The sequence below is a fragment of the Callospermophilus lateralis genome, chromosome 13 (assembly GCF_048772815.1).
Source record: "Callospermophilus lateralis isolate mCalLat2 chromosome 13, mCalLat2.hap1, whole genome shotgun sequence".
Lineage (NCBI taxonomy): Eukaryota > Metazoa > Chordata > Mammalia > Rodentia > Sciuridae > Callospermophilus > Callospermophilus lateralis.
Window position 1 is genome coordinate 105618009 of NC_135317.1, and position 24232 is coordinate 105642240.

Below are 24232 nucleotides of genomic sequence, written 5' to 3' on the forward strand. Positions count from 1 at the left end.
ATATACAATTGAATCAATTGAGCATCATCTTAATGGCTCGCCTCTCAACCATTACTTCTGGCAAAATGCCAGGCATCATCCCCACTCAGCTGTGGCCCTTGACATCTCCCCGCTTCTGTTTAATTAAACAACAAGTAATGTGCCTTAGGGACCACGCCCATCTTAAGCTGTCCAATACAACATATGGTCCTTACCCGTCATTGGATGATCTGACCTCAAGGCGTCAGCCTCCTGTCTTAGGTTGGTACCATTGCAATTGGATCTACCCATCATTGACTACCGGTTCAGCATACAGCCATACTTGTGGATAGGCCTTTGCACCAATGGGGGAGTGAGGTTCTTTGCTGGGAGCCATCAGCCAAGTAGGTATGACAATCTCCTTGCCAGCTTACTCCCATGCTGTCTAGTGGAAGGACTCTTGAAAGGTGACCTTGCTCAAGGACCAGGGCGGATCCGTGTTTAGGGTGTTCCCCCTTTAGAATAGGGCGGTTTAGCATAATAGGAGATTAGGGTGTTCCCCCTTTAGAATAGGGCGTATCCTGCTGCTGAGTTCCTCTTGAGTTATTAGGGTCAGACAGTATATTTTGGGAGACAGAAGCCCATGTGGAGTGGATTTGGGCAGAGTAGTGGATTAGGGCAGAGTGTGGATTTGGGCAGAGAATGTGGATTCCCCCAGAACGTGTTTGTAGACGGCCGGTGTGAGTTCGGGAATAAAGAATTGCTGTTTGAATCTACAAGCTGTGTGGAGACTCGTGATTTGTGCCCAGCCAGAGACTGCGGCAGTTCTTGCCTCACCTCTATTGGCCCCCAAATTTGGTCTTTGCACCAGTGTGGGGGGGTGAGGTTCTTTGCCTCACTTCTGTTGGCCCCCAAATTTGGCCTTGGTGTCAGTGGGGGGGTGAGGTTCTTTGCCTCACCTCTGTTGGCCCCCAAATTTGGCCTTGGTGTCAGTGGGGGGGGTGAGGTTCTTTGCCTCACCTCTGTTGGCCCCCAAATTTGGCCTTGGTGTCAGTGGGCGGGTGAGGTTCTTTGCCTCACCTCTGTTGGCCCCCAAATTTTAGACCATCACAAGCAGAAGGGAGGAGGATGCAAAATGCCACAACACCAAGCCAAATGACGGTTTCTTTTGGAAAAATTGTACCACCGATGACACCATCAGCAAAGATACCCCAGCACTACCACAATTCGCTGCACCAACAGATAGTTCACAATGCATACAAGTGATACATAGTCCAGGCAAGTTCTGCAAGCAATTCAAAGCAGAGGAATCCATTAATATGTCCATTTCCTCCCAAAGAAAATCAACTCCTTGATTGAGCATTACTTGTTGAGTTATTATTCATTGATGCATCAGTTTATACAGTTTGTTGTAATAGCTATCTTAGAAGCTGTAGTTTGGTTTTATCTTTGTCTTCACAGGCACTGGGATGAAGATAGGAATTCTGGCAATGATGGCTAAAAAAAATTATGTAACATTCCAGCAGGCACTAAAAGAAAGCAATTTTCTAAACAATTTACATTATCCTGAACAGAATTATTAAATATAATGAAAAGGAAAGGTAAAAGTAAACAAACAGATCTGTTAACCTCCTTTTTTGTTCACATATTAAAACAATCCTCAATAGCTGTTTACCCAATTTAAATTAAACCATTTAAATCACATGAATAAAAAAAAATTTGGATCCATTTTTTTCATGAGCACTCCTCATATATGGACATACGCACATACAGACATACAACACAAAACAGAAGTGTGCACACATAACACAATACATACAACACATAACATAATAGTAAAGGCCTTGTAGCTTTTCAAAGGTGAAATATCCATTGCAATGTTTAAAAACTCCACAGTCAAAAAATAGAACTGATCAGAAAAACGTTAATCTAGGTCTGTAAGAGCTCAAAAAATAAAATAGAACTTCATGATGTGGGTAAAGGCAATAATAAAATAGATATTGAAAAAAGCATCCTGGTTACCACCTGGGTTTGACTCTTCTTTGGATATCCCATCCTTTTTCCTGTAGCTTGCACATGGGTCTGAAGGTATTCCCACAAGCAACCCCAAGGTTTTTTACATTTGAAATAGGCTTTAATGGTGTTCATTATTCATTAGCCTCCAGGTGTGGGAGAACCACTGTTGCAGATGTAAGGATATCAGCTGTTAAGGATTTGAGCCAAGTCATCTTCTTTTTGGTCTGTAGAAATGGCTTTAGTTAATCTGGAATCCAAATCGGCTGCTGTTCTCCCTGTAGAAACACACAAACAGACCCCCAACTCCAGACAAATCACTGGGTCAGGACCTTTCCATTGTCTTGTTAGAATATCCTTCCAAAGTACCTTGGGCTTATGTACATTTTTTGGACACATATGCCTTTCCACAGCACTAAGCCCTGATGAATCCAAATTTAAAAAGTTTAGAGTAAAAAGTATTATTTTAAGTTTATCTTTGGGGGATATATACCCATTCCCAATTCCCTCTTTTGCTTTAATAAGTACATTTTAATAGTTTGATGAGCTCTTTCAACTATGCCTTGTCCCTGTGGATTGTACGGGATTCCTGTTATATGAGTAATGCCAAATGATGAGCAAAATTGTTTAAAAGAGGTAGAAGTATAACCAGGACCATTATCTGTTTTTAACTGTTTTGGAATGCCCACAGTGGCAAAATTTTGTAAGCAATGAGCTTTAATATCTTTAGTATTCTCTCCGGCATGAAGGGAGCCTATCAAAAATCCGGAAGAAGTATCAACTGTAACATGCAAATATTTTAATTTTCCAAATTCTGGCAAGTGTGTGACATCCATCTGCCAAATATGGTTAGGTATTAGTCCTCTAGGATTGACTCCAAGATTAACTTGTGGTAAAAAGGTCACACAATTTTGACATTGTTTTATTATTTGTCTAGCTTGTTCCTTAGTTATTTTAAAACACTTTTGTAAAGTATTAGCATTGACATGGAATCTTTTTTGAAAATTTGTAGCTTCTTCTAGTGTAGAGAAAATATGTATGTCATGTGTAGTTTTATCCACTAAATCATTGCCCAAACTAAGGGCTCCAGGCAATCCTGTATGTGCCCTGATATGTCCTATAAAGAATGGATCTGTTCTGTCCCAAATTAGACTTTGTATAGTGGAAAACAAAGAGTAAACAGTAGAGGAAGGGGAAATCCTACCAGCATCTTCAAGGGATACTATAGCATTAACTATATACTGACTACCAGAAAATAAATTAAATACAGAATCTTTAAACATCACAAAAGCTTGTAAAACTCCATTAAGCTCTACCTTTTGAGCTGATTGTTTGGGTACTAAAAATGTAATAGTTTGATCAGGGGTGACTACTGCTGCTGTACCATTATTTGACCCATCAGTGAATATATTTGGAGCATTCATGATAGGGGTTTTTCTTATCATTTTTGGAAAAACTACAGGATGCGAAGACCAAAAAGACAGCAAAGGATTAGATGGTAAGTGATTATCAAATGAAACATTAGATTTACACATGATTATTGCCCAAGTATTTAACTCATTAGCTAACTCATCAATTTGATCCATAGTATATGGAGTAATAATTTTATTGGGAGAAATTCCAAACACTCCCTTTGCTGCTTTTATTCCTTTGAGTATCAATTGTCCTATAGCCTCAGGATACCTAGAAAGAATAGTGTTAGGAGAATAAGATAAATGTATCCATAATAATGGACCTTCTTGCCAAAATACTCCTGTAGGAATATTTTTTGTTGGTAGTACAATAAATAATAAAGGCAAACTTATATCAATTCTATCCAAATGCATATTTTCCATATATGTTTCAATGATTTTTAATGCCTTTCTTGCTTCAGGCGCTAACATGTGGAGTGAATTTGGATCTGATGGACCTTTTAGGATATCAAATAAAGGTCCCAACTCTCCTGTTGGTATGCCTAGATAAGGCCTTATCCAATTTATGTCTCCTAATAACTTTTGAAAGTCGTTAAGTGATTTGAGTTGATCTACTTGTATTTGAATTTTTGGTGGACGGACCATGGTTGAGGATAATAAAACTCCTAAATAATTAATTGGAAAATTTAATTGTACTTTATCTATTGCTATCTCTAGATTATAATTTTTTTAACAAATTTATAAGTGTGGCATAACATTCTAGCAATGTGTTTTTATCTTTGTGTGCTAATAATACATCGTCCATATAGTGAAATATTTGTAGTTCAGGATTTTGATTTCTAAGTGGCTGGATTGCTTTGTTAACATAAATTTGACACATAGTTGGGCTGTTAGCCATCCCTTGAGGGAGTACTTTCCATTCATATCTCTGATCAGGACCTTCATGATTCAGTGCAGGGATAGTAAATGCAAAATGTGGACTATCCTCAGGATGAATTGGAATTGAAAAAAAAAATATTTAATTAATTTATTTATTAATCTTTAATATCTATAGCTAAAATATACCAGGTTTTTGGCAAAGCAGACAATTGAGGAATCCCTAATTGAGCAGGTGCCATAATAACCATCTCATTATTAATGGCTCTTAAATCTTGCAATAATCTCCATTTACCAGATTTCTTTTTAATGACAAAAATGGGAGTATTATGGGGAGATATGGAAGGTTGTATATGTCCCTCCGCTAATTGTTGTTTGACCAGGTCATGGGCTGCTTGTATCTTTTCTTTAGTTGGGGGCCACTGAGGAACCCATACTGGTCTATCTGATTTCCAAGTAATTTTTATTGTCTCAGTGACCCCTCCTGAAAACCCAATCCATGTCTATCTATTTCTTGATCTATTTCTATTGGTGCCACTATACTTTCTTCTTTTTCTCCTAATCCTTTTCCTTTCCTAAAACCTTGTCTAGCCATAATTGTGGGCGCATTTGGATTGATGTTATTTGTTAATGTCAAACCTAATTGATCTAGGATATCTTGTCCCATAAATTTATAGGAAGATGATCCAATACATATGGCTGTATAGTTCCTTCACATCCTTCAGAATCCTTCCAATCTAATACCATTGCACTTCTATGGGGATTAGTCGCCACTCCTAGGCCTCGAAGCATTTGAGTGGCTTGTTGTAATGGCCAATGTTTTGGCCATTCTTGACGACAGATGATGCTAAGGTCTGCACCTGTATCCAGTAGCCCATTAAATTCATGTCCTTGAATATTTAGTTTTAGCATGGGGCGAGAATCTAAATTTAAAGACAGCATAGCCTGTTGGGAGCCACAGCCGAAGCGGCCCCAGCAAACTTCCAACTGATTGGCTCCTCTGCGGTGATGCTCATTGGGCTGTTTCCCTGCCCTTTCAGACTACGGAACTGCTCATTGGGGGACTCTTTTGGCTCCGCCCACGCGACCCAGCCAGGGGCCTCAAGAGCGGGAGGAGTTGGGGTTGAGAGGCTCGCTGGAAGAGCTGATGGTGGCAGTTGGCCTCTGAGGGAATTCCTGGAGATTTCGTGTGGTACGGCATGCGTTCAAAAAATAAAGTTCATTCCTGCTTGACAAGTGGCTCGCGAAATGTGCCCAGCCAGACTGTGGCAATAGCCCAATCCACACCTGTGGAGCCTAATCCCTTGGAACCTCTTTCTACAGTACTACTGGATAATTTATCATGCAGGCTGTGTATTATTAATAGCTGTGCTATTCTATCTCCTGGTGAAATTACTGATATACCTCTTGGAGAACTAGCTATAATTTTTATTTCTCCCTCATAATCAGGATCAGTTACCCCAGGACTTATCATAAGTCCTTTTAGAGTAGAAGAACTGCGTCCTAACAATAAGCCTACTGTTCCTTGGGGAAGAGGTCCTTTTACTACTGTGGGAATGATTTGTACTCCCATCTCTGGAGTTAGTACTGCTCTGGCGGAGGCACAGATGTCCAACCCTGCACTTCCTCTGGTTTGTCTGATGAGAGATCTGATGGATAATGTGTCCTGGGCACTACCCTGATGGTTTTGCTGAGTTCCTCCAGTGCCTCATATATTTGTGGTCATGGGCCCCGGAGCATTGGGTCCCCCATCCGTTTTTGGCAATGGAGCTCGATGCCTTTCTCCATGATATCATGGGTAAACACCTGGTCCTTGTCCGCTTTTTGATAACGGAGTACCCTCTATGGTGGTTTGAGAACAGCATTATTAGCCCAATGTCTCCCTCTATGGCATCATGGGCAAATACCCGGTATTCTACCCCTTTGATACCTAGTTTTGTTAAATTCTCCTCCTATGGGGCAATTCCTTTTAAAATGTCCTGTTTGTTCACAATTGTAGCATGTTTTTGGCCTGGCATCTAAAGCCTGTTGTACTGCAGCTGCCAAGACTTGCCCTTTTTCATTAATGACTATACATGTTTCCATGGTATAATGACCTCTCTGCACCAACGATTTGCTTGCTCATTAGCCAGTTGTTTTATTAATGGCATTGCTTGTTCTGTATCCCCAAATACTCTGGTAGCTGTTTGAATAAGCCTATCTACAAATTCAGCATAAGGTTCATTAGCTCCCTGTTTTACCTTAGATAATTGACCTTGTAAATCTCCAGGTCCTTGTAAAGTCTTCCATGCCCTAACTGTATCTGCAGCAATTTGTGAGTATGTAGCAGGATCATATCTAATTTGTTGCTGCTAATCCTCATAAGGTCCTTTTCCTAACAACATATCTAGATTTCTCTGAGGATAACTGGCTGCTGCATATCGCCTAGCCGTCTCCATGCAAAATTCCTCATTGGCAACCTTCCATAACAAATATTGCCCTCCATTTAGCACAGCTTTACACATACTAGCCCAATCTGCTGGCATCATGTCCAAGTTGGTAATGGATTTGACCATGCTTACAGTGAAGGGTGCTTGGGGACCATAGGTTGTTACAGTCTCCTTTAACTGCTTCACTGTTTTGAAATCTAAAGCATGGTAAATTTGCTGCCCTCCTGCCTGCTCAAGTACAGGGCATGCTAATCTTTGAGGTCCTGTCTCAGGATCCCATCTATCAACTACAGGGGTTGGGGGCCCCCCAGCATATGTTGTCTCTATAGGTGGAGCTGTTGGTTGGACACTTACACCCTCTGGAGATAGAAAGGTATTAGTAGCAGCCTCCTGTTGTAACTTTTCCCCTGATAGTCCTTCCTCCTTTAAATTTTCTTCCTCTGTCTGACTAGCTTGAGAGACCTTCTCTTTTACTTCATCTAAAATGTCTTCCTCCATAGTCTGAACCTCTAACAATTTACTTAACACTCTTTCGGTTTGTTTTTTAATAATTTCTAATCTACTATAAAGATAACGCAACCCAACAAGATAACACAAAACAAAACCGAAACAGAATGAAACAAAAATGGAACAAAAAAATCGTTGTATCAATTTTCCTATTTTCTTGAAATGTATTTTCATGGTCTATCTCTATCTCTTCCTCAGGGTCGAACAACTTCAAACCTTGAGCCAACCATTTTTCCCAGTTTGCCTGAGAAAGTTCTAGGGACAGGCAGCTTGAAACAAAAACAAAACAAATCAAAACAAGAGCACATTGTTTTTTGAAATGGTCACCCATTCTTTTGCTCTCCTTCAGGGGTGAGCAATTTCACTTACCCCCAAGCTTCAGGCGTTCCCCGTACAGGCCACCAAATGCCGCAGTCTGGCTGAGCACAAATCACTGAGTTGCCACAAAGCACTTTTATGTTCAAACAGGAAACTTTATTGCCTGAACTCCAACAGCACTCCACGCACTCTCCCGGGGAACTCTCCCGAACACCACCCACGTGGCCCTTCTCTGGCACACCACACCAACCAGAACTCCCTCCACTGGAACTTCACCAATCAATGTGAACTCCCCAGGAAATCTCGTGAGAACTCCAAAGTAGCGGGTGCCTGAGGTGGACAGCAGGGGTCTATATACAATTGAATCAATCCAGCATCATCTTAATGGCTGGCCTCTCAACCATTACTTCTGGCAAAATGCCAGGTGTCATCCCGATTCAGCTGTGGCCCTCAACAGTGAGGACCCATAACAACCCCCTAGCGACCACCAATCAGCATGAAGCAGGGAAAATAACTGGGATGCCAGATGACCCTCCCAGTAGTTTATGGTGGTTGATAACATGTTGGGAAACCATGTAGTTCAGCATTTATACCCCTCGTGGTTTAAACCAATCAGTTCAAATGAATCCCCCTCTTTTTTTTTTTTAAGAGAGAGAGAGAGAATTTTTTAAAAATATTTATTTTTCAGTTTTTGGTGGACACAACATCTTTATTTTATTTTTATGTGGTGCTGAGGATCGAACCTGCACCCCGTGCATGCCAGGCAAGCGCGTTACCACTTGAGCCACATCCCCAGCCCACGAATCCCCCTCTTGCACTAACCAATCACCCCTACCCAACTTGTTCCCACCAGTGAATGTACTAATCAATGTTAAGAGTTGTTTGATTTTCCCGAGGTGTGTGATGATTTGCTAGGAGATACTATGATGTATGTGAAGTCCCTGCCTTCCCTAAAGAGTGTATAAAACTGCTGCAAACCCTGGGCTTGAGGCCTCTCAGCGTCACCAGTTGCTGTGTGCGCATGGAGGACCAAGCTAGCTCGCAATAAACACCTCTTTGCTGCTTACATCGATCTTGGTCTCTAATGGTCTTTTGGGGCTCCCGAATTCGAGCATATCAGGAGCTCTACTGCTGCAGAAGAATCATGTGTTGGTGATGGGACTTATTTCGACCTCCCCTCAAAATGAAAAAAAATATAATGATGAACTCTCGGGACAGTATGATATGCATCAAGAGAATCCCACTCCTCCTGTCTCTCACCTGCACCTCCTTTTCTTGTTTGCTTATTGTCCCATGGTGCTTGGGTAGCTGCCATCATGTCACCCACATTCCCTTCCTTTATCAGGAAGGCAAAGCTTTCCCTAGTGCACTGCCCTAAACCTAATGGATGCTGCCATTGTTACTGGAGTCCTAAGCCAGAGGCCTGACTCCAAAAATGCAGTAAATCAACTAGGGCCACTAGCCTCAAAAAGCAAACAGGAAACATAATGGTGACAAGCATGAAGGGAACTTTAATCCTATAGATTGCAATTAAAGACAAGAGGACCTCAGCCCTGTCCTCCAGGGGCTGACAATGACTTTGAGGTTTATAGAAAGGGGAATGAGGGCAAGCGTCTGGATTTGCACAGCTAAGGCTGTCACAGCTTCCAAAGCAGGTGGCCTTGCTCAGGTGTGGTCTGTCCCTGGTGATCTCAGGATCAGGTGAGGCAGGCCTTGTTCAGGATGAGAAAGTTGCTGTTGCCTGGGGGTAATCACAACAGGCTTATCCTATCAAGTCCTTGTTCCTGGAATCCAAGGTGACTCTGGAGAAAAGAAGATGCATGCAGAATGGAGGCAGGGACGCAAGTCTTTAATCCAGTGCTCAGCCACTGGTCGGATATCTGCAGGCAAAAGCAAAGAGGCTAAGTCCTTCTTAACCTTGTATCACCAGCCAGACTTGTAACCACCCCACTGCAAAGGAGGCTTAGAAAGAGATCATTTTGTTTTCTTAACCCCTATAATGAAGGTGAACAGTGGAGAAGTGGGAGGAGAGTGAGATGGTCGTTTGGAGCTGGTAACCCTATACCATGTATGTTCTATAATTTGGCTTTTTTTAGGTCTTTCTCTGGGAGTAGCTATATACTCTAGCTCTGCCCTGATGGGGGTTCATGGGATTTGATTATGGATGCTTACAATGTGCCTTTCACAGGATACTTCTGATGGACAGCCTAAGTTACTTCTGCATGGATGGTGTACTATTCTATGTGGGTTAGCTCACAGAACTACACCCCAGGAGCAGTGGGCACTGTTATTAGGAATCCACCCTCCTGGGTAGTCAGCCAGCATCATACCAAATGAACACATTCCAGAGACGGAGCCACATATACTTTAGCCACCTTGATCTCTGGAGACACCAGATGTTTTGGTTATTATCATGGTTTCAGAGTTTTTACTTTTAAAATGGCAAAATAACAAACAACCTGTTATTTATCATGATGAAAATTAGAGATGGGCTCAAATATATGCAAGATAGGTGAATTGTCCAAAATGTTTTAGAGATTGCTCTACTTTTTTGAATAAACCAGGTGTAAAAATTTAAGGAGCCCAGAATACTTCAAGAGGCTGCCTGAGGCTTGGCCCTAATGGTCCTGGCTTTACCACTTATCTGGACGGTTTCTGTTTTGCAGTTGCTCCTTTTGACTATAATGTAGAAGGATCCCACACTGTATTTTTGTTTCTCAACATTCTGGTGCAAAATGGTGGTCATACTGTCTATAGCTGCACTCAATACTGTATTCCCTAGCCATGTGTGACTAAGAGCATTACAATGTGGCTAGTTCAGGTTGCAAAAAAATACATTTCCGTTTGAAGACAGTACCAACAACCTATTGTTACTAAGTAGCTCTAATGACACCCTGCAGGGAAAGAGAGTAGACTGTAGTGCTCACTGGTCCAGAAACAGGGGTCAAGTTGATAGGAAAAATGGTTTTATTCAAAGCCTGCTTTGAAGGAAGACAGAAGAAACAACCCTTTCAAACATTCCATCTTCAAAAATCCCTAAAGGTGAGCAGAACTTTAAAGGAGAAGAGGCAGGGGAGAAGGGAGGGGCAGCAGTGAAGTGAGTTGAAAGATAAGGGATGTACCTGGTGGGATTTAGTTAACCTGTGTTAGGCCAGAGGAATGCTCTGCTCCCAGATTCTTGGCCACAGGGTGAGGTCAGCTTTTGGCTTTCCATCTTCATAGGAGGAAGTTCCTCTTAATTCAGAGGGGGGCCCCCAACTCAGTCTGTTTTACCTTGAATAAACATCTCATTAATAATTATTGATGTTGGGCTGGGGGTGTAACTCAGTGGCAGAGAGGTCTTGCACTCTGGAAGACCTGGGTTCTAAACCCAGGACAGAAATAAAGTTTACATTGAGTATGTTTAAGTAACAATCTTTTGGCTACCTTGAGTTGAAATATAATATCAAAATCATTTTCATTCTTTCGACTGTTTTTACGGTTGCTACTATAACATTTAAAAATTATGTAGCTTACCTTCTACTTCCAGAGGACAGCGCTCTTAGTACAGTCTGGACTTCATCAAGCTCATGGGGTGGATTACTTGTTTGTGCTCATCTCCTCATAAATACTTATTTAATAAATATTTAATTTTAAAAAAAAATATTTTAGTCATAGATGAAGACAATATCTTCATTTTATTTATTTATTTGGATCCGGTGCTGAGGGTCGAACTCAGTGCCTCCCACGTGCTAGGCAAGCTCTGCCACTGAGCCACACCCCAGCCCTGTACTTATTTAAGGTTACTTCTGGACAGGGGACAGAATTCGCTATTTGTTTCCCTTTGACCTGAAGACATCATGCAGTCCTTTCTTATCCATCGCAAATCTTTCCAGCTACTGCTACCGGCCAGCGGGGATGTGAAAGTCCTACACTCGAAATAACTCGGGCCGGGCCGTCAAGCCGTAGCCGCGCCGACCGCCACTGGTGGCGAAGTTGGTGCCACGCAGTTTCACAACCACTACGTGAGCCCACCTCGTTCTCCTAACACCCTAAGCAGGCACCGCTAACGTCAGGAACAGCACTACCGCTTCTCCCGGGTCTCCTTTCCGAAATCCTGCGACCCTGGTCTGCCAGTCTCTGACTCCGGCCGGGTCCCGGGACCTCTGACAGCCTCCGCGCGGTCCGCGAAAGCCCCACGTAACGCAGCCAATCGGTGGCGCGGGGCGGGGCGTCGCCTTCCGAAGGTTCCCGCCCCGCTCCACGCTCCTTTTCTCCGCCCCGCCCCTCGCTACTTGATCTGTTGGAGGCCACCGGCGGCCATTTTGGGTTCGGGCGGAAAAGAAATTTAAAGTGTACGGTTAAGAAACTAAAATTTTAAATCAAGACAAACGTCCATTGAATCCAAAACGTGATAGAGGTGATATCTCCATGTGATATAACCAACTTAGCTGCGGAGGGCCGTGATTGAAACGTAGGGCCGTCCTGGCGCCCACACTCAAGATGGCAGCGGCCTGAGAGTCACCTGTGCGGCGCTCTACCTCGGTTCCGGGTTCGTTCGCCTCAGTGGTGGCGTCGGGTGGGGGGGGCGAAGGCTGGCATTCGGGCCGTTTCCGGGCCCGTCTCTGTGGTGTCCGAGAGACCCGACCCCGGAAGGTTGTGGCGTGGGGGCCGCGGCCGCACGGGGAGCGAGGGCGGTTGGTGTCAGCAGCAGCGAAGGGTCGGAGCCGGGGCCCTGCGCCTCCTCCCCGCCGCCCTCCGCAGGTAAGCGGGAGCCTGGCCGGGTGGAGCTGCCGTCGCCGGGGCGCGGCGCGGAGGGCAGGCCGGGACGGAGCCCCGGGCGGGCGGCGGCAGTGGCTCCGTGCTGGAGCGGAGTCGAGGCTTCCCCGAGGTGAGGAGGTGGCGCCGCCGGTCTCCGGAGCCGCGTCCCGCGGGTGTGAGGCCCGCCTGCGCCTCCGCCGGGGCGCTCCGGCTGGGGCTGGCCCTGGGTCCCCCGAACTGGGCGCTAATGGCGTGTGAGTGCCGGGAGCGCGCCTGCAACAGGTCCGGCCCGGAGGCGGGGGCCGCGGTGCCAGGCGGTGCTGCGTGCCCGGCACTCGCTGCGAGCCATTGTCATTGCCACCTTTAAGCTCCGGCATCTGGGACCTGGATGACCTCGGTTAGTTGCTGGGAAGGACCTGGAGAGAAATGTTCCCCGGAGGAAGCCGGTTTCTGGGTGGGGTGTAGGAGCTGCCCAGTGACCTGGAGGAGGGCTTCCACGATCCACAGGTGGCCATCCGGAAACCTAAGTGCTGCCCCAGCCAGCCAGAGGAGGAAGACGGGCAAGCAGGGCTTCACTGGGAAGATGACGGATGGGCAAGTCAGACCGGAGACCCCACCTTTTAGCGCAGAGTGGAGATGACAAATTTTGCAAAATATCTGTCATGTGGTGTTAGGATATCCTTTTCTACCTTCTCATGTCTTTTAATCTCAAAGCTAACAGGCAGTATTTTGTGTTTTTCCTGCAAACAAGAAAAAAATCATTTTGGGAATCCACGTGTTATTTATCTTACTTTCAGTAAGTTGATATTAGCTGAATTATTTTTAAAGGTATTTATAGTAGTAGTACCTGTGCCTCTTTGGACAAGTCGTGTCAAGAGTTAGAATTACTTCTTCAAGCCATTCTCAGATGGCAGTGGTCGGTTTGAATTGTATGTAGGCTTTATCTGCTACACTGTCCGTCTGACACTGATGGTATTTGTCATTATTACTCATGCTTTCAGAACAGTAAAATGGCAGATTTTCTCTCAAGTTCCTCGAGAAATTAGTGCACCCTCTTTTAACTTGCAAGTGATGTTTCTTAGGGTCTTGGACCTAAAACACATGGCTATGAAAAATTGCTGGTTTGAATCTCTTCTTTAACACTTTAATAATTTTAATCAATTATAGTGGTATTCATGATATTAAATCAAGGTTTAATAAATGTAAAGCCCTGAATCGTGGTAATCATCCTATCTCTTTTGGGGACTAATATTAACCAGCATGATTTTCTGCCAAGAGGACATTGATTTACTTGCAGTTCCTTATTCTCAGTTTTTCCTTTATTGTGTATTGAGGTTGAAAAGCTAAATTTTTTGGCTGAGAGAAGGCAGTTGTGTTCGCTTCAGATAAACAGTTTCAAAGTGGCACTTCTGTAACCTTTCTCTAGTTTAATTAGTTTTTCAGGCAGCATTTTAAAGAGAAGTAGAGTTTTCTTCTTATGAAATGGCAGTTGGTTTCAAAGAACCCGGACCCACGTGGGCTACTTCAGGGAATGGAGCTGATTGAGGTATCAGTTGGGCAGTGAGGGAAGTGAACTTGAAACTGGGGTCCTGTAGCCTTGAGCTGGAGTATGCTAAGTGCCCCTAAAACATGACCATGCTCTTCTCCAGTTTTTGTAGTCCTGCTGCCAACCAACTACTTCTGTCCTTGCCAAGTTTCTGCTTTCAGGTGGCCTTGGCTTGCCCCAGTCCCAGCCCACCTCATGGCATCCTTCACCCTTAGCTATGCTACTCTTAGATAGAAAGCTCTCTTTAAGTTCAGATTCTTGGGGGAGATAGTGATCTGACCACTTCATCTCTTCATTCAGGCCTGGGTCCTACAGAAGGCTCATCTGTAAATTGACTGCCCTTTGGCCATAGTTGCCACTTCACCCATTAACTGTGCCCAGAAAAGGGGAGGGTGTAGGAACCTAGTGTCCAGCTCAGCCTTCCCTATTCTGTAGGAGGTGGTCACACCTGAGCAGCACCCCCACATCTCCGTAATAGCAGAATTTACCTCACTTCTCTCTTGTACCTGTCATCCTAGTAGACAGGTGACTGTCGCCTGTGGTTGAGGTATGGCATTTTTAGCATTTTTTTTACTTCTTGTTCTTAGGATAAGTTGTTAGGTCAGTGGATTTATTTCAAAGCAGAATTAGTTCTGACATTCAGAAACATACTTGGATTTTGAATGTTTAATTTAGATAGGTTTAGTCCTTGTACTTACTGTGATTCTTATATAATAGTGTATGTGGGTCTGTAGGCACTTCAGGTTCTGTGGTCGATATGTTTATAGAGCATTACATGGATAACCTAGAAATTGTTGGATGAACCTCAGCAAGGTAGAAGAAAAATCCAGGTAGAGTCTATGTATAATCATTATTTGGTTTACATGTTCCCCCAAATTATAGATTTTTAACAGAAATATTTACTATCTATGTGGAATTTTTGGCTGTGCTATTTAGAACTAGCAATTTGCTTGCCATTTGACTAGAATTAGAATTCTTTTATTTTTAAATTTTTTCATATTATGGTAAAGCCAGAACTAAAAACTGATTCGACAAATATTCCAGACATTTGTTGTTTGGCCTACACAGGTTTAAAAAAAAATTTTTTTTTGAGCAACATTGAATAATATTGAAATTCCCCCCAAAATATCTGATTCTCAGTTTCTCATCATAAGTGGTTGAGCTGAGCTTTGTGACAGCTATTGCCTTCAGAATGCCAACTTCTCACAGTAGTTGCCAGTGTGCACATAGTAGGCCCTTTGCTGCTCCACCATCCCTGCTGCATTCCTGGTACCTCTTGCAACTCCGTGAATTTGTATCTCTGTTGTAAAGAATGACATGTTCATATTGTAGAAGATTTGGGAGGTCTCTTGTGTTTGTGTATGCATGTATGTATGTTTGTATTTTAAAGAAATTGTATTGAAGTATAATCATATAGAAGAGACTGAACATAACACGATTTTATAAGTTTTGACATTTGTAATCACCCTTCGGTATGTTTATAATCAAAATACTGAATATATCTACCCCCCACAAGTTTCCTCACACACCTTTGTTCCTCTGTGACCCTCTCTAGGCAACCACTTACCTGTTTTCTGTGATGAAGCAGTTTGCATTTTCAAGAATTTTATGTGTGTGTTTTAGCTTGTGATTATACATTTTGCCGTTTCTCCCTTTTTTAGCAATAACTTTAAAGAGTTTTGAGACTGTACTTTTTCTTTATTGTAATTTTGTATTTCTTCAATGAGTTATGTTTTCTTTCCCATTATTCTACTGCTCTTTTGATCTTTTCCTTGTTTCTATGATGTACTGTTAATGCTTTGTATTTTGTTTTCCTTTGTAGTTACATATTAGACATACAGAAGTTCTATTGTTTTTGAATAACCAAGTTTTACAACATTTCCTTTGTGAGGCAGGATTGTAGGTTGATTAGAAATATGAGTTACCTTGTTTTATTTTTTGGTTGCTTTTCTAAGTAACTGAAAGTTCCTGTATGACGTGGGGTTTGGGTGAGTACGATAATTGCATGTAACTGGTAGGTGATGTACATTTTCTCTGGATTTGTTAGGTGTTCATTAACAAGCATTGTTGATAACTTGCTGAGCAGTTAACCATTTCTGTTGTCAAATGTGTTAGTTACAAGGTTGCAGAAACAGTTTGGCTGTTTCTGGAGACCTTGAACAGCTCTGCTCCCATTGCAGATAGAATTCATGTTTGCAATTGTTTTGTCTTCTTTTAGGTCCCTTTGGCTTTGAAAAGGAGCTGCAGTACGGCCTTGCTGCCTAAGGGATGGGATCAGAGAACAGTGCTTTAAAGAGCTATACGCTGAAAGAGCCACCATTTACTTTGCCCTCTGGACTTGCTGTTTATCCTGCTGTGCTGCAAGATGGCAAATTTGCTTCAGTTTTTGTATATAAAAGAGAAAATGAAGACAAAGTTAATAAAGCTGCCAAGGTACCTTAATAGGTGATGGCTTGATAGTGCTTTCTACTATCTTGTGTTCTGTTTTTTAAAAATGAAATTAATAGAGATTAAAGGAGGTAAGGCATAAGGAATAATATCGTTGATGGTCTGTATCAACATAGTTATCCTTATTTTGTGGGTTTATTTCCAACAGATACCATAAGTGAACCCAAACCCCATAAAACTCCTTGCAGTGGTTTCTGTCATCATAGCGAATTTTTTTAATGAGAAAAGAAAATGATTTTTCATGGCTTATCTAAGAGGGAATTAATCTAGTTTAGCAAAAATGCTGTAAGCATTGTCATATTAATTAGTTTGTTGATGAGGAGCTTGAAAATAAAATATTTTAGGAACTTTGTCATGTTTTTCTTTTCCTGAGACATTGTGATGACCCAGAAAGAGTTTTACACTGGTGTGTTTGGACAGAAAGAATGTTGGCCCTCGGCTCTAGTTCTTGCTGAGGGACCTTGGACAGGTTGCTAACTCTGGAGGCTTTAGTTTCCTCCTTAGGAAGAAGGTTCTTGTTTATACCTAGTCAGAGCTGCTCCCAGCTGAGGGGCCAGTGCACTAGCATGCTGTCTCAGCACTGTCAGGGGCCCTCACGTCTTACAGGAAACAGTTCTAGGGCTGGGGTTGTAGCTCAGTGGTAGAGGACTTGCCTCACATGCACAAGGCTCTGGGTTCAATCTCCAGTACCACCAAAAAAAGAAGAAAAAGAGATATAAGAAACAATTCTACCTTGGATTGGAATATCATTTAATGAAATAAAATAATCTCAAGTCTTTCATAATTAGAGAAAAGAAAGGTGTTAGTTGATATTTCCTTGCCCTTTGGCAGACATTCATTTTATCTTTAGAAGTTTATAAAAGAAAAAATACAGTGGTATTCTTTAATTAATTCTTGAGTGTTTAATATGTCAGGAGTACTTTCAAGTTGAGTTTAATATCTTTACTCTGTAAGAATTATGATCTGTATTACCATGAGTCACTTTTTGATATCAATTGATGTGAAACATTGATACCTATTTTATATAGTTCTTTAAATGATTTTTATTTTTTTAATGGTTATAAAAGGTTGTATTAGTAATATAATTTTGGCATTTTATTGGTCATAATAATTATTTGATTTTGTGTCTTAGGTTAAGTGTGAAATTAACAGTTATAAGATAGTTCCCTAGGAAAAAGACATGTGTAACAGTCTTCATTCCCTCATTTACTCGTGTATTTCTTCATTCACACATGCATGCTATGCTGGGATTAAACCCAGGGCCTCACACAGGCTAGGCCAGTGCTCCATCCCCGGGCTACACCCCTAGCCTAGAATACATTTTCTTGTAATATTATGTGGTTAAAAAGTATAGCTAGTTCTTTTGCTGGGTAATTTTGCCTTTTGGTAAAGCCACTTTTTTCTCTTTTATCTATCCCATCTGAGAATTGTTAATAATTTTTTTGATTGTAATTTTGCAAAAGAGACAATTTAAAAAGATAATAATTGGTTAATGTCTAACATACCTCTTGTGTTTTATTCTAATGAGATTATCCCCCCCTCCACCCCCCAATCCAGTACTGGGAATTGAACCCATGGGTGCTCTGTCACTCAGCTACATCCCCAGCCTTTTTTATTTTTTGTTTTGGAACAGGATCTCACTAGTTTGCCCAGGCTTGTCTCCAACTTGCCCTCCTCCTGCCTCAGCCTCCTGAGTTGCTGGGATTACAGGTGTGTGCCGCAGCACCCAGCTGTTTTTTATTTTTTTTAAATAACTTAATTGACCATATCCAGTCAGATACTAGAATTTATAATTTATAATATTTGTTAGTTTTTTCCTTCAGACTATATGATTTTTAAAAATCATATCCGGCATATACCCTGAAAGTCAAATAAACCAGAACATAAATTTTTTTAAATATATATATATTTTAGTTTTCTATAGATCTTTATTTTCTTTATTTATATGCGCTGCTGAGAATCTAACTAGTGCCTCACACATGCCAGGCAAGTGTGCTACCACTGACCCCCAACCCTAGCCCCAGATCATAAAATTTTTAAAGGGAAAAAACCGAAGATCTACTCGTAATGTGTCAGCCATTCTGTAGCTTTGAAACTCAAACTTGAATCATGGAAATTTGAAATGGCAACAAAGTGATAAGGAATTTACATTGTCAGAATTCTACTTCTGATTATCCCACAAACTAGGTCACAGTACTTGAGACATATATAACATTCAGTATATTAGGTTTTAGGAGTGTGATGTCCTCAATATCTGAAATTTTGAAGCAGTGTAGTTATCTCAACTCTCACCAGTGTTTGAGTTCTTCATCCTGCCTTTGAAAGTTCTGATGAGTCTTTTAAGCAGATAGTGTTTTCCTTGGCAAATATTATTGGTATTATTTTTCTTTCTTTATTATTATAAATTCAAAAAATGATACTGATAGTCAACTGTTATAAATAGATAAGTATATAATTGTGTGTTTGTGGGTGTATGTAACTGAAATGCAAGTAGAGCTCTGGTCACAAACCAATATGAAAATATTTAGGCCTGTAAGATCTCATTTGGTCTTGAATTCCTCAGCTGTCATTAATAGTGTGATTTGTTTACTGGTGATTATGACTCATTTCTAACCAACAGCCTGTTAAGAATGATAAATTGTAAGTCAGAATTTGGTTATGGTTGTTTGTTATAATCAAAGTGCTTAGTTAAGGCTTTGTGCTAATTACAAGCTGTAAAAACAACTCCCCAGTCTTCCTACAGGAATCACATATCTGGGCATAAGTATGCAGCTGTCATCCAAGTACATGATTTGGTGTTCTGGGAGACACTGTGAAGGGCTCTGGCTGCATAGTGGAAGGGTTTGTTGAAGTATTGGAGAGCTTGCACTGTGTGGGCATGACCAGCTGTGTCTGCCATTGGGCAGGTGTTCTCTTCCTCACATTGACACGTTTTCTCTCTCCCTTTCCCTTTCCCTTATAGGCCTTTCTTACACTATTTATAACGTCCAATTCATTGTAAACCAACTTGCCATGTAGTTAACAGTTACAGAGGGTATCTCTTCCCCTCTCCTGATCAGAGCCTGGTGTTCTCACAGGGCTCCTGCTCAGTGTCCATTCAGAACTTAAGACGTATTTGCCTGTTCCTTAGGTATGATGCAGCCATCAGACAGAATTAGCCACATCCTGGTTCCCATCATACTTCCCAGACCTGACTTTCTTGCTGTTTCTCCTCTGACGCTTGTAGTCATCCACATTTCTACCCAGACGAATTCTTTATCCATTTTTTATTTTTCCTGAATTTTATTCCTAGTTTATGATCTAACCTTCAGACATGGTACGCAAAGACAGACTGTCTCTGCATCTTTGTCCCAGATGTGCAACTTTAGGGAAGAAGGAATAGTATTTTTTCCTGAAAGATTATTACTCTCCAGTTTAGTCATCTTAGCTGTTTCGTTATGTTTATTTAACGGTGTGAAAGTGTAGATTTTTTTCTTGTTTTAAAGTGTGAAGGTAGATGTAAGCTATAGATAAGAACATTGAGTCAGTTAACTTTATGTAGTTCTCAAAATGATGTAACAAATCAGGAGCAGAACAACAGTGGAAAGTTAAGCCTCTAAGGCTTGAATTAATTTCCTAGATGGTTGGGTCTTTACTGATTCCTGAAAACAGGAGTAGTTTATATTCAGGGCTAGACTCTCACACTGAGGAGCTCTTAATGGATGGACGTAGGTAAGTACAGATAGCACAGATGTTGGGAGTTGTAATGTTGATATCCATTAGTAAGTGACCTTGCTCAGCTGTGTGCTTCAGAGGTGAGCGCCTGGAACAGGGAATAAATCCAACTGGAGTCCTGACTTTGGGGCACATGCATTTAAGACATTCAACACGGTACCTCCACCAGAACAAGAGCCATTGATTTGCTCAATTGGGGTCACTGAGAAAATAACCAAGTTGCCCTCCCCAGGTGCAGCCTGTTCCCCTTGTTCTTAGAAGCAGCAGAAGATTGACCCAAGAAACATTGTGATTTGTTTAGCTGCTGGTCCTTCCTGTGAATCTGCATGGTTTTGCAGAATATTGACTGTATTCAAGGGCAATGACAGATGAGGTTCTTGCTAAGTGTGTTGTTCAGAATCATGCAGTGCATCATTTATTCCTCTTTTCTTTTATTATAAACAAGCAGGAACTCACTTTGGAGCAAGAATTTTTCTGGGGTATTTAGGGTAAAAAAAAAAATAGCAGAAGCAAAAGTGAAAATCAGCTGGACACTTAATAACTATTCCCTGTTAACACTGAACCAGGCGGCTCCTATTGTCTATCAAGTGTCTATCCTGAGTGCTAAAAGGAGAACAAAAGAAGGGACCTGAAATCAAAGAAAGTGATCAGAGTTCTAAGACGAAACTGAATGAAGAATTTATCTTGAGCAGCCAAAAAGGAAATATTTCATGTTTGGTTTGAAAATTATTTGAAATGATTCTTAAAATGAAAATGTGGGGCTGGGGTTGTGGCTCAGTGGTGGAGCGCTCACCTTGCACATGCGAGGACCTGAGTTCAATTCTCAGCACCACCAAAACAAATAAATAAAACAAAAGTACTTAAAAAAAAAAATGAAAATGTGGTGACTGGGCATGGTGGTGCACACCAGTGGCTGGAGAGGCTGAGGCAGGAGGATCACAAGTTCAAAGCCAGCCTCAGCAATTTAGTAAGACCCTGCCTCAAAATAAAAAATCAAAATGGCTGGGAGTATGACTCAGTGGCTAAGCACCCTCAGTTCAATCCCTGGTACCAAAAAAAAAAAAAAAAAAAGTGAGACGCGTGTATGATTTTACATACAAACTAGCTCCAAACATAACTCTTAGGATGTTCTCTTCAGCTAACCACACTCATTTGACCAACTGGCTAGCACCAATTTTGACTCATCTGCATGTCTGCTATGTTCTATTTGTATATGTGTGAATTGTTTTAAATGCACACAATGGCACATATACCTCTAACCTCAGCAACTCAGGAGGCTGAGGCATGAGCTTCTCAAGTTTGAAGCCAGTCTCAGCAACTTAGTGAGACCCTGGCTTAAAACAGAAAATAAAAACTGGGATATAGCTCAGTAGTTGAGTTCCCTTGAGTTCAATCCCCAGTACCCCGCAGATAAAATAAATGAATAAAATGAAAATTAAAATATTAGAGAATCCAACATGCTCAGAAGATTCCTCTGTGAAAGAAGTTTATAATAGGTTTGAGCCAGCTGATAGAAAAATTGTAGCAAGACTGGGTTATGGACTCTGATGCTGTCCTCCTCCTTTCAAGGAGGTATTTAGAACATTCAGTATCAGCTACTTATTTGTGAAAATGAAACCTAGTGTTAAATTGAAGGTTATGCTCTCAGTGAAATCCTCCTTTCCATCTCCTCCCAATCTAATGACTGGCTTCCAAGATTCTTCCCTGTGACCTGAGGCTAGTACAGGGTAGACCTCAGAGCTTGAAGGTCATATCATAGCATTTCAGCAGTTTAAGTTTTGCTGTAAATAAATGATAAGTTATTACCTGGGGTGAGAATATTAGACTGTGGAACTCTTTAATTACTCAAGTAATTCTCATAAAATATGCATAGGGATTTTCCCAACGGGGCTGTAAAAGGGCCAACCAGAGAAGGAAAGACCCTACAGATTTAATTGACCCAGCCCCTGTGTTCAGACACAGAAATGGCTTATGCTTGTCAGGAAGGTGTGTTTACTGTCTCTGCTAAGGAAAGAGGTGAGGGAGGGGAGGATCTCATACTGAGGACTTCTCAAAATGGGGTTCCTGCTCCAGGTATTGTGCAACATTGCAGTTGTGGAAAAAAGCACTGGGAATATCTAAGTCTTTTGGTACTTTCTGTTTTGTGTTTTACAGTATATGTAGTTCATGTAGAATATGAAAAAAATACATAGTATGTAGACCAGGCATGTTGGCACATATCTACAATCCCAGAAACTCGGGAGACTGAGGCAGGAGGATCTCAAGACAGCCTCAGCAGCTTAGAGAGACCCTGTCTCATAAAGGACTAGGTATGTGGCTTAGTGGTAAAGTGCCCTTGGCTTCAATCCCCAGTATAAACAGCAACAACAACTAGTATACATATATAAGGTACTTAACTATAAGGTACTTAACTGACGTTATTTATTGGTGAGGAGTGTGAACACAAAAATGGCAGTCACTTTTATGTATGATAAAAAAATCAAAAATTTAAAAGAGACTTTAAATATTTTAAGGGGATTAAATAGATGATAAATAAGAAGGTGAGAACAATATTAAAATGTTTTATAAAAGAGTCACATTTGTTAATGGTCTGTGGCAGGGTCTGCAAACTTTTTTTTTTTTTTTTTTTAGGTGCTGGGGATTGAACTCAGGGGCGTTTAACCACTGACTCACATTCCCAGCTCCTCCTCTTGTTTTTTATTTTGAGACATTAGGTTGCTGAGGCTAGCCTCAAACTTGTGGTCCTCTTGCCTTAGCCTCAGGAGTTGCTGGGAATACAGGTGTATACCACCATGCCCAGCTGGGGTCAGCAGACTTGAGCTCAGGATGGTTTTTACGTTTTTAAGAGACCGTATGGTCTTCACTGAACTTCTTAACTCTGTAAATTAAGTATTTGGCCACATTTATGTTTTCAGCTACTATTTTTTTAATGTTCCAATTCATTTTTCCTCTCGTTTGGAAGTTAAATTATCTGCATTAGACTTTTTTGTTCCTGATGCTCTCATAATTTTTTAGAAGATACTTTTTTTTCTCTCTGTTCTTCAGATTGGTTAATATCTTCAGGCTCATTAACACTCATTCCCTTAAAAATTCATGGCATTTCCACAGTCCTTTGTATTTTGGGTACAAATGTTGGGTTGCATCCTGAAATGTGCTGCATAGACTCTTGGCTCTGTTGTGACACTCTGAGGATGTAGGTATATTTGATACAGCAGGGTGTTAATCCCTTAGGTTTGGGCCTTGGGTTTTTGAACTACTCCCCTCTCACCCTTCCTGGGAATGCAAGTTCAGATCTCAGTTCTCTCCTCAGCACTTCGTTGCACCACCTCGGGTCTGTTCTGTGCCTGTTGTTCAGGGATAGCCTCCTGGCACTCCAGCCTGCAGGATTCCTCTCTGATTCTTCTGGCCAGAAGGATGGCAGGACTTTGCTGGCGGAGCCTTTGTCACCTCTGTCACGCTGCCTTCAGGGGATGCCTGCCTCTGCTGCAGGAAGAGCCAGAGCTCCCAAACCAGAAGCTTGTCCCACACACATTGTCCTCCAGGCTTTTCGCCCCTCTGTTGCCTTGTGAGGGTTCCGGCAGTGGGTTGGAAATGTGTGGCGGTACTTCCTGGGAAATCTGGGCACAGAGGTCCGGCACTGCCCTAAGGGAAGTGCAGGTCTGTGGGGTGATTTAGTTGTTGATAAATTGAATGGAATGAGAACAGACTGAGATCTCTCTTGTCTTGGTGGAACTATGGGGAAGGGTAGGAGCTGGGGAGACCTGCAGGGGCGAGTGTGCGGTTTCCCTCTTCCCGCGTGTGCGTGAGGCTGCTCCATCAGCTCTTCTGTTTACGTTTTACAGCACTTGAAGACACTGCGTCACCCCTGCCTTCTGAGATTCCTGTCATGTACCGTGGAAGCAGATGGCATTCATCTGGTCACTGAGAGAGTGCAGCCTCTGGAAGTGGCCTTGGAAAGGCTGTCTTCTGCAGAGATTTGTTCTGGGATCTATGACGTTTTGCTGGCTCTCATCTTCCTTCACGACAGAGTAAGTGACCTGTACAGTCCAGCTCAGGGGCTCTGATGGAGCCTGGGGGATGAGTGTGTAGTATGCTGTGAAGCATGGTATATGTGGAAGTTGTAAGACAGAGAACACATTGAAAGGGCAAGATGGAGACGCTCCAGGTGGTCTGTGCAATGGGCAGCACATTCTGTCCCTGGGCAGTTATTGGTACAATTTTATTTTGAGGTTACCGTGGTCTCCCCCTAGTTTTGGACAAGTCTTTACCTG

The 24232-nt window shown here is 42.0% G+C and overlaps 1 protein-coding gene and 1 long non-coding RNA gene across 3 annotated transcripts in view; one reads left to right on the forward strand and one right to left on the reverse strand.

Annotated features, from left to right (window-relative positions):
• Window positions 1-9004: 9004 nt before the first annotated feature.
• Window positions 9005-11686, reverse strand: LOC143379208 (uncharacterized). Its single transcript, XR_013088439.1, has 3 exons — window positions 11030-11686; window positions 10636-10786; window positions 9005-9393 (listed from the first exon to the last, which is right to left on the reverse strand). It is a non-coding gene; the product is annotated as an uncharacterized LOC143379208 (long non-coding RNA).
• Window positions 11687-12100: 414 nt separating this feature from the next.
• The window catches only part of Scyl3 (SCY1 like pseudokinase 3), a 32884-nt gene continuing 20752 nt past the window's right edge, over window positions 12101-24232 (forward strand). For both annotated transcript variants that reach the window (XM_076831909.1, XM_076831908.1), the window contains exons 1-3: window positions 12101-12256; window positions 16018-16232; window positions 23804-23989. In XM_076831909.1, coding sequence (XP_076688024.1) covers window positions 16068-16232; window positions 23804-23989 — 351 coding nt within the window. In that variant the 5' untranslated portion in view covers window positions 12101-12256; window positions 16018-16067. The remainder of the gene's footprint in view (window positions 12257-16017; window positions 16233-23803; window positions 23990-24232) is intronic.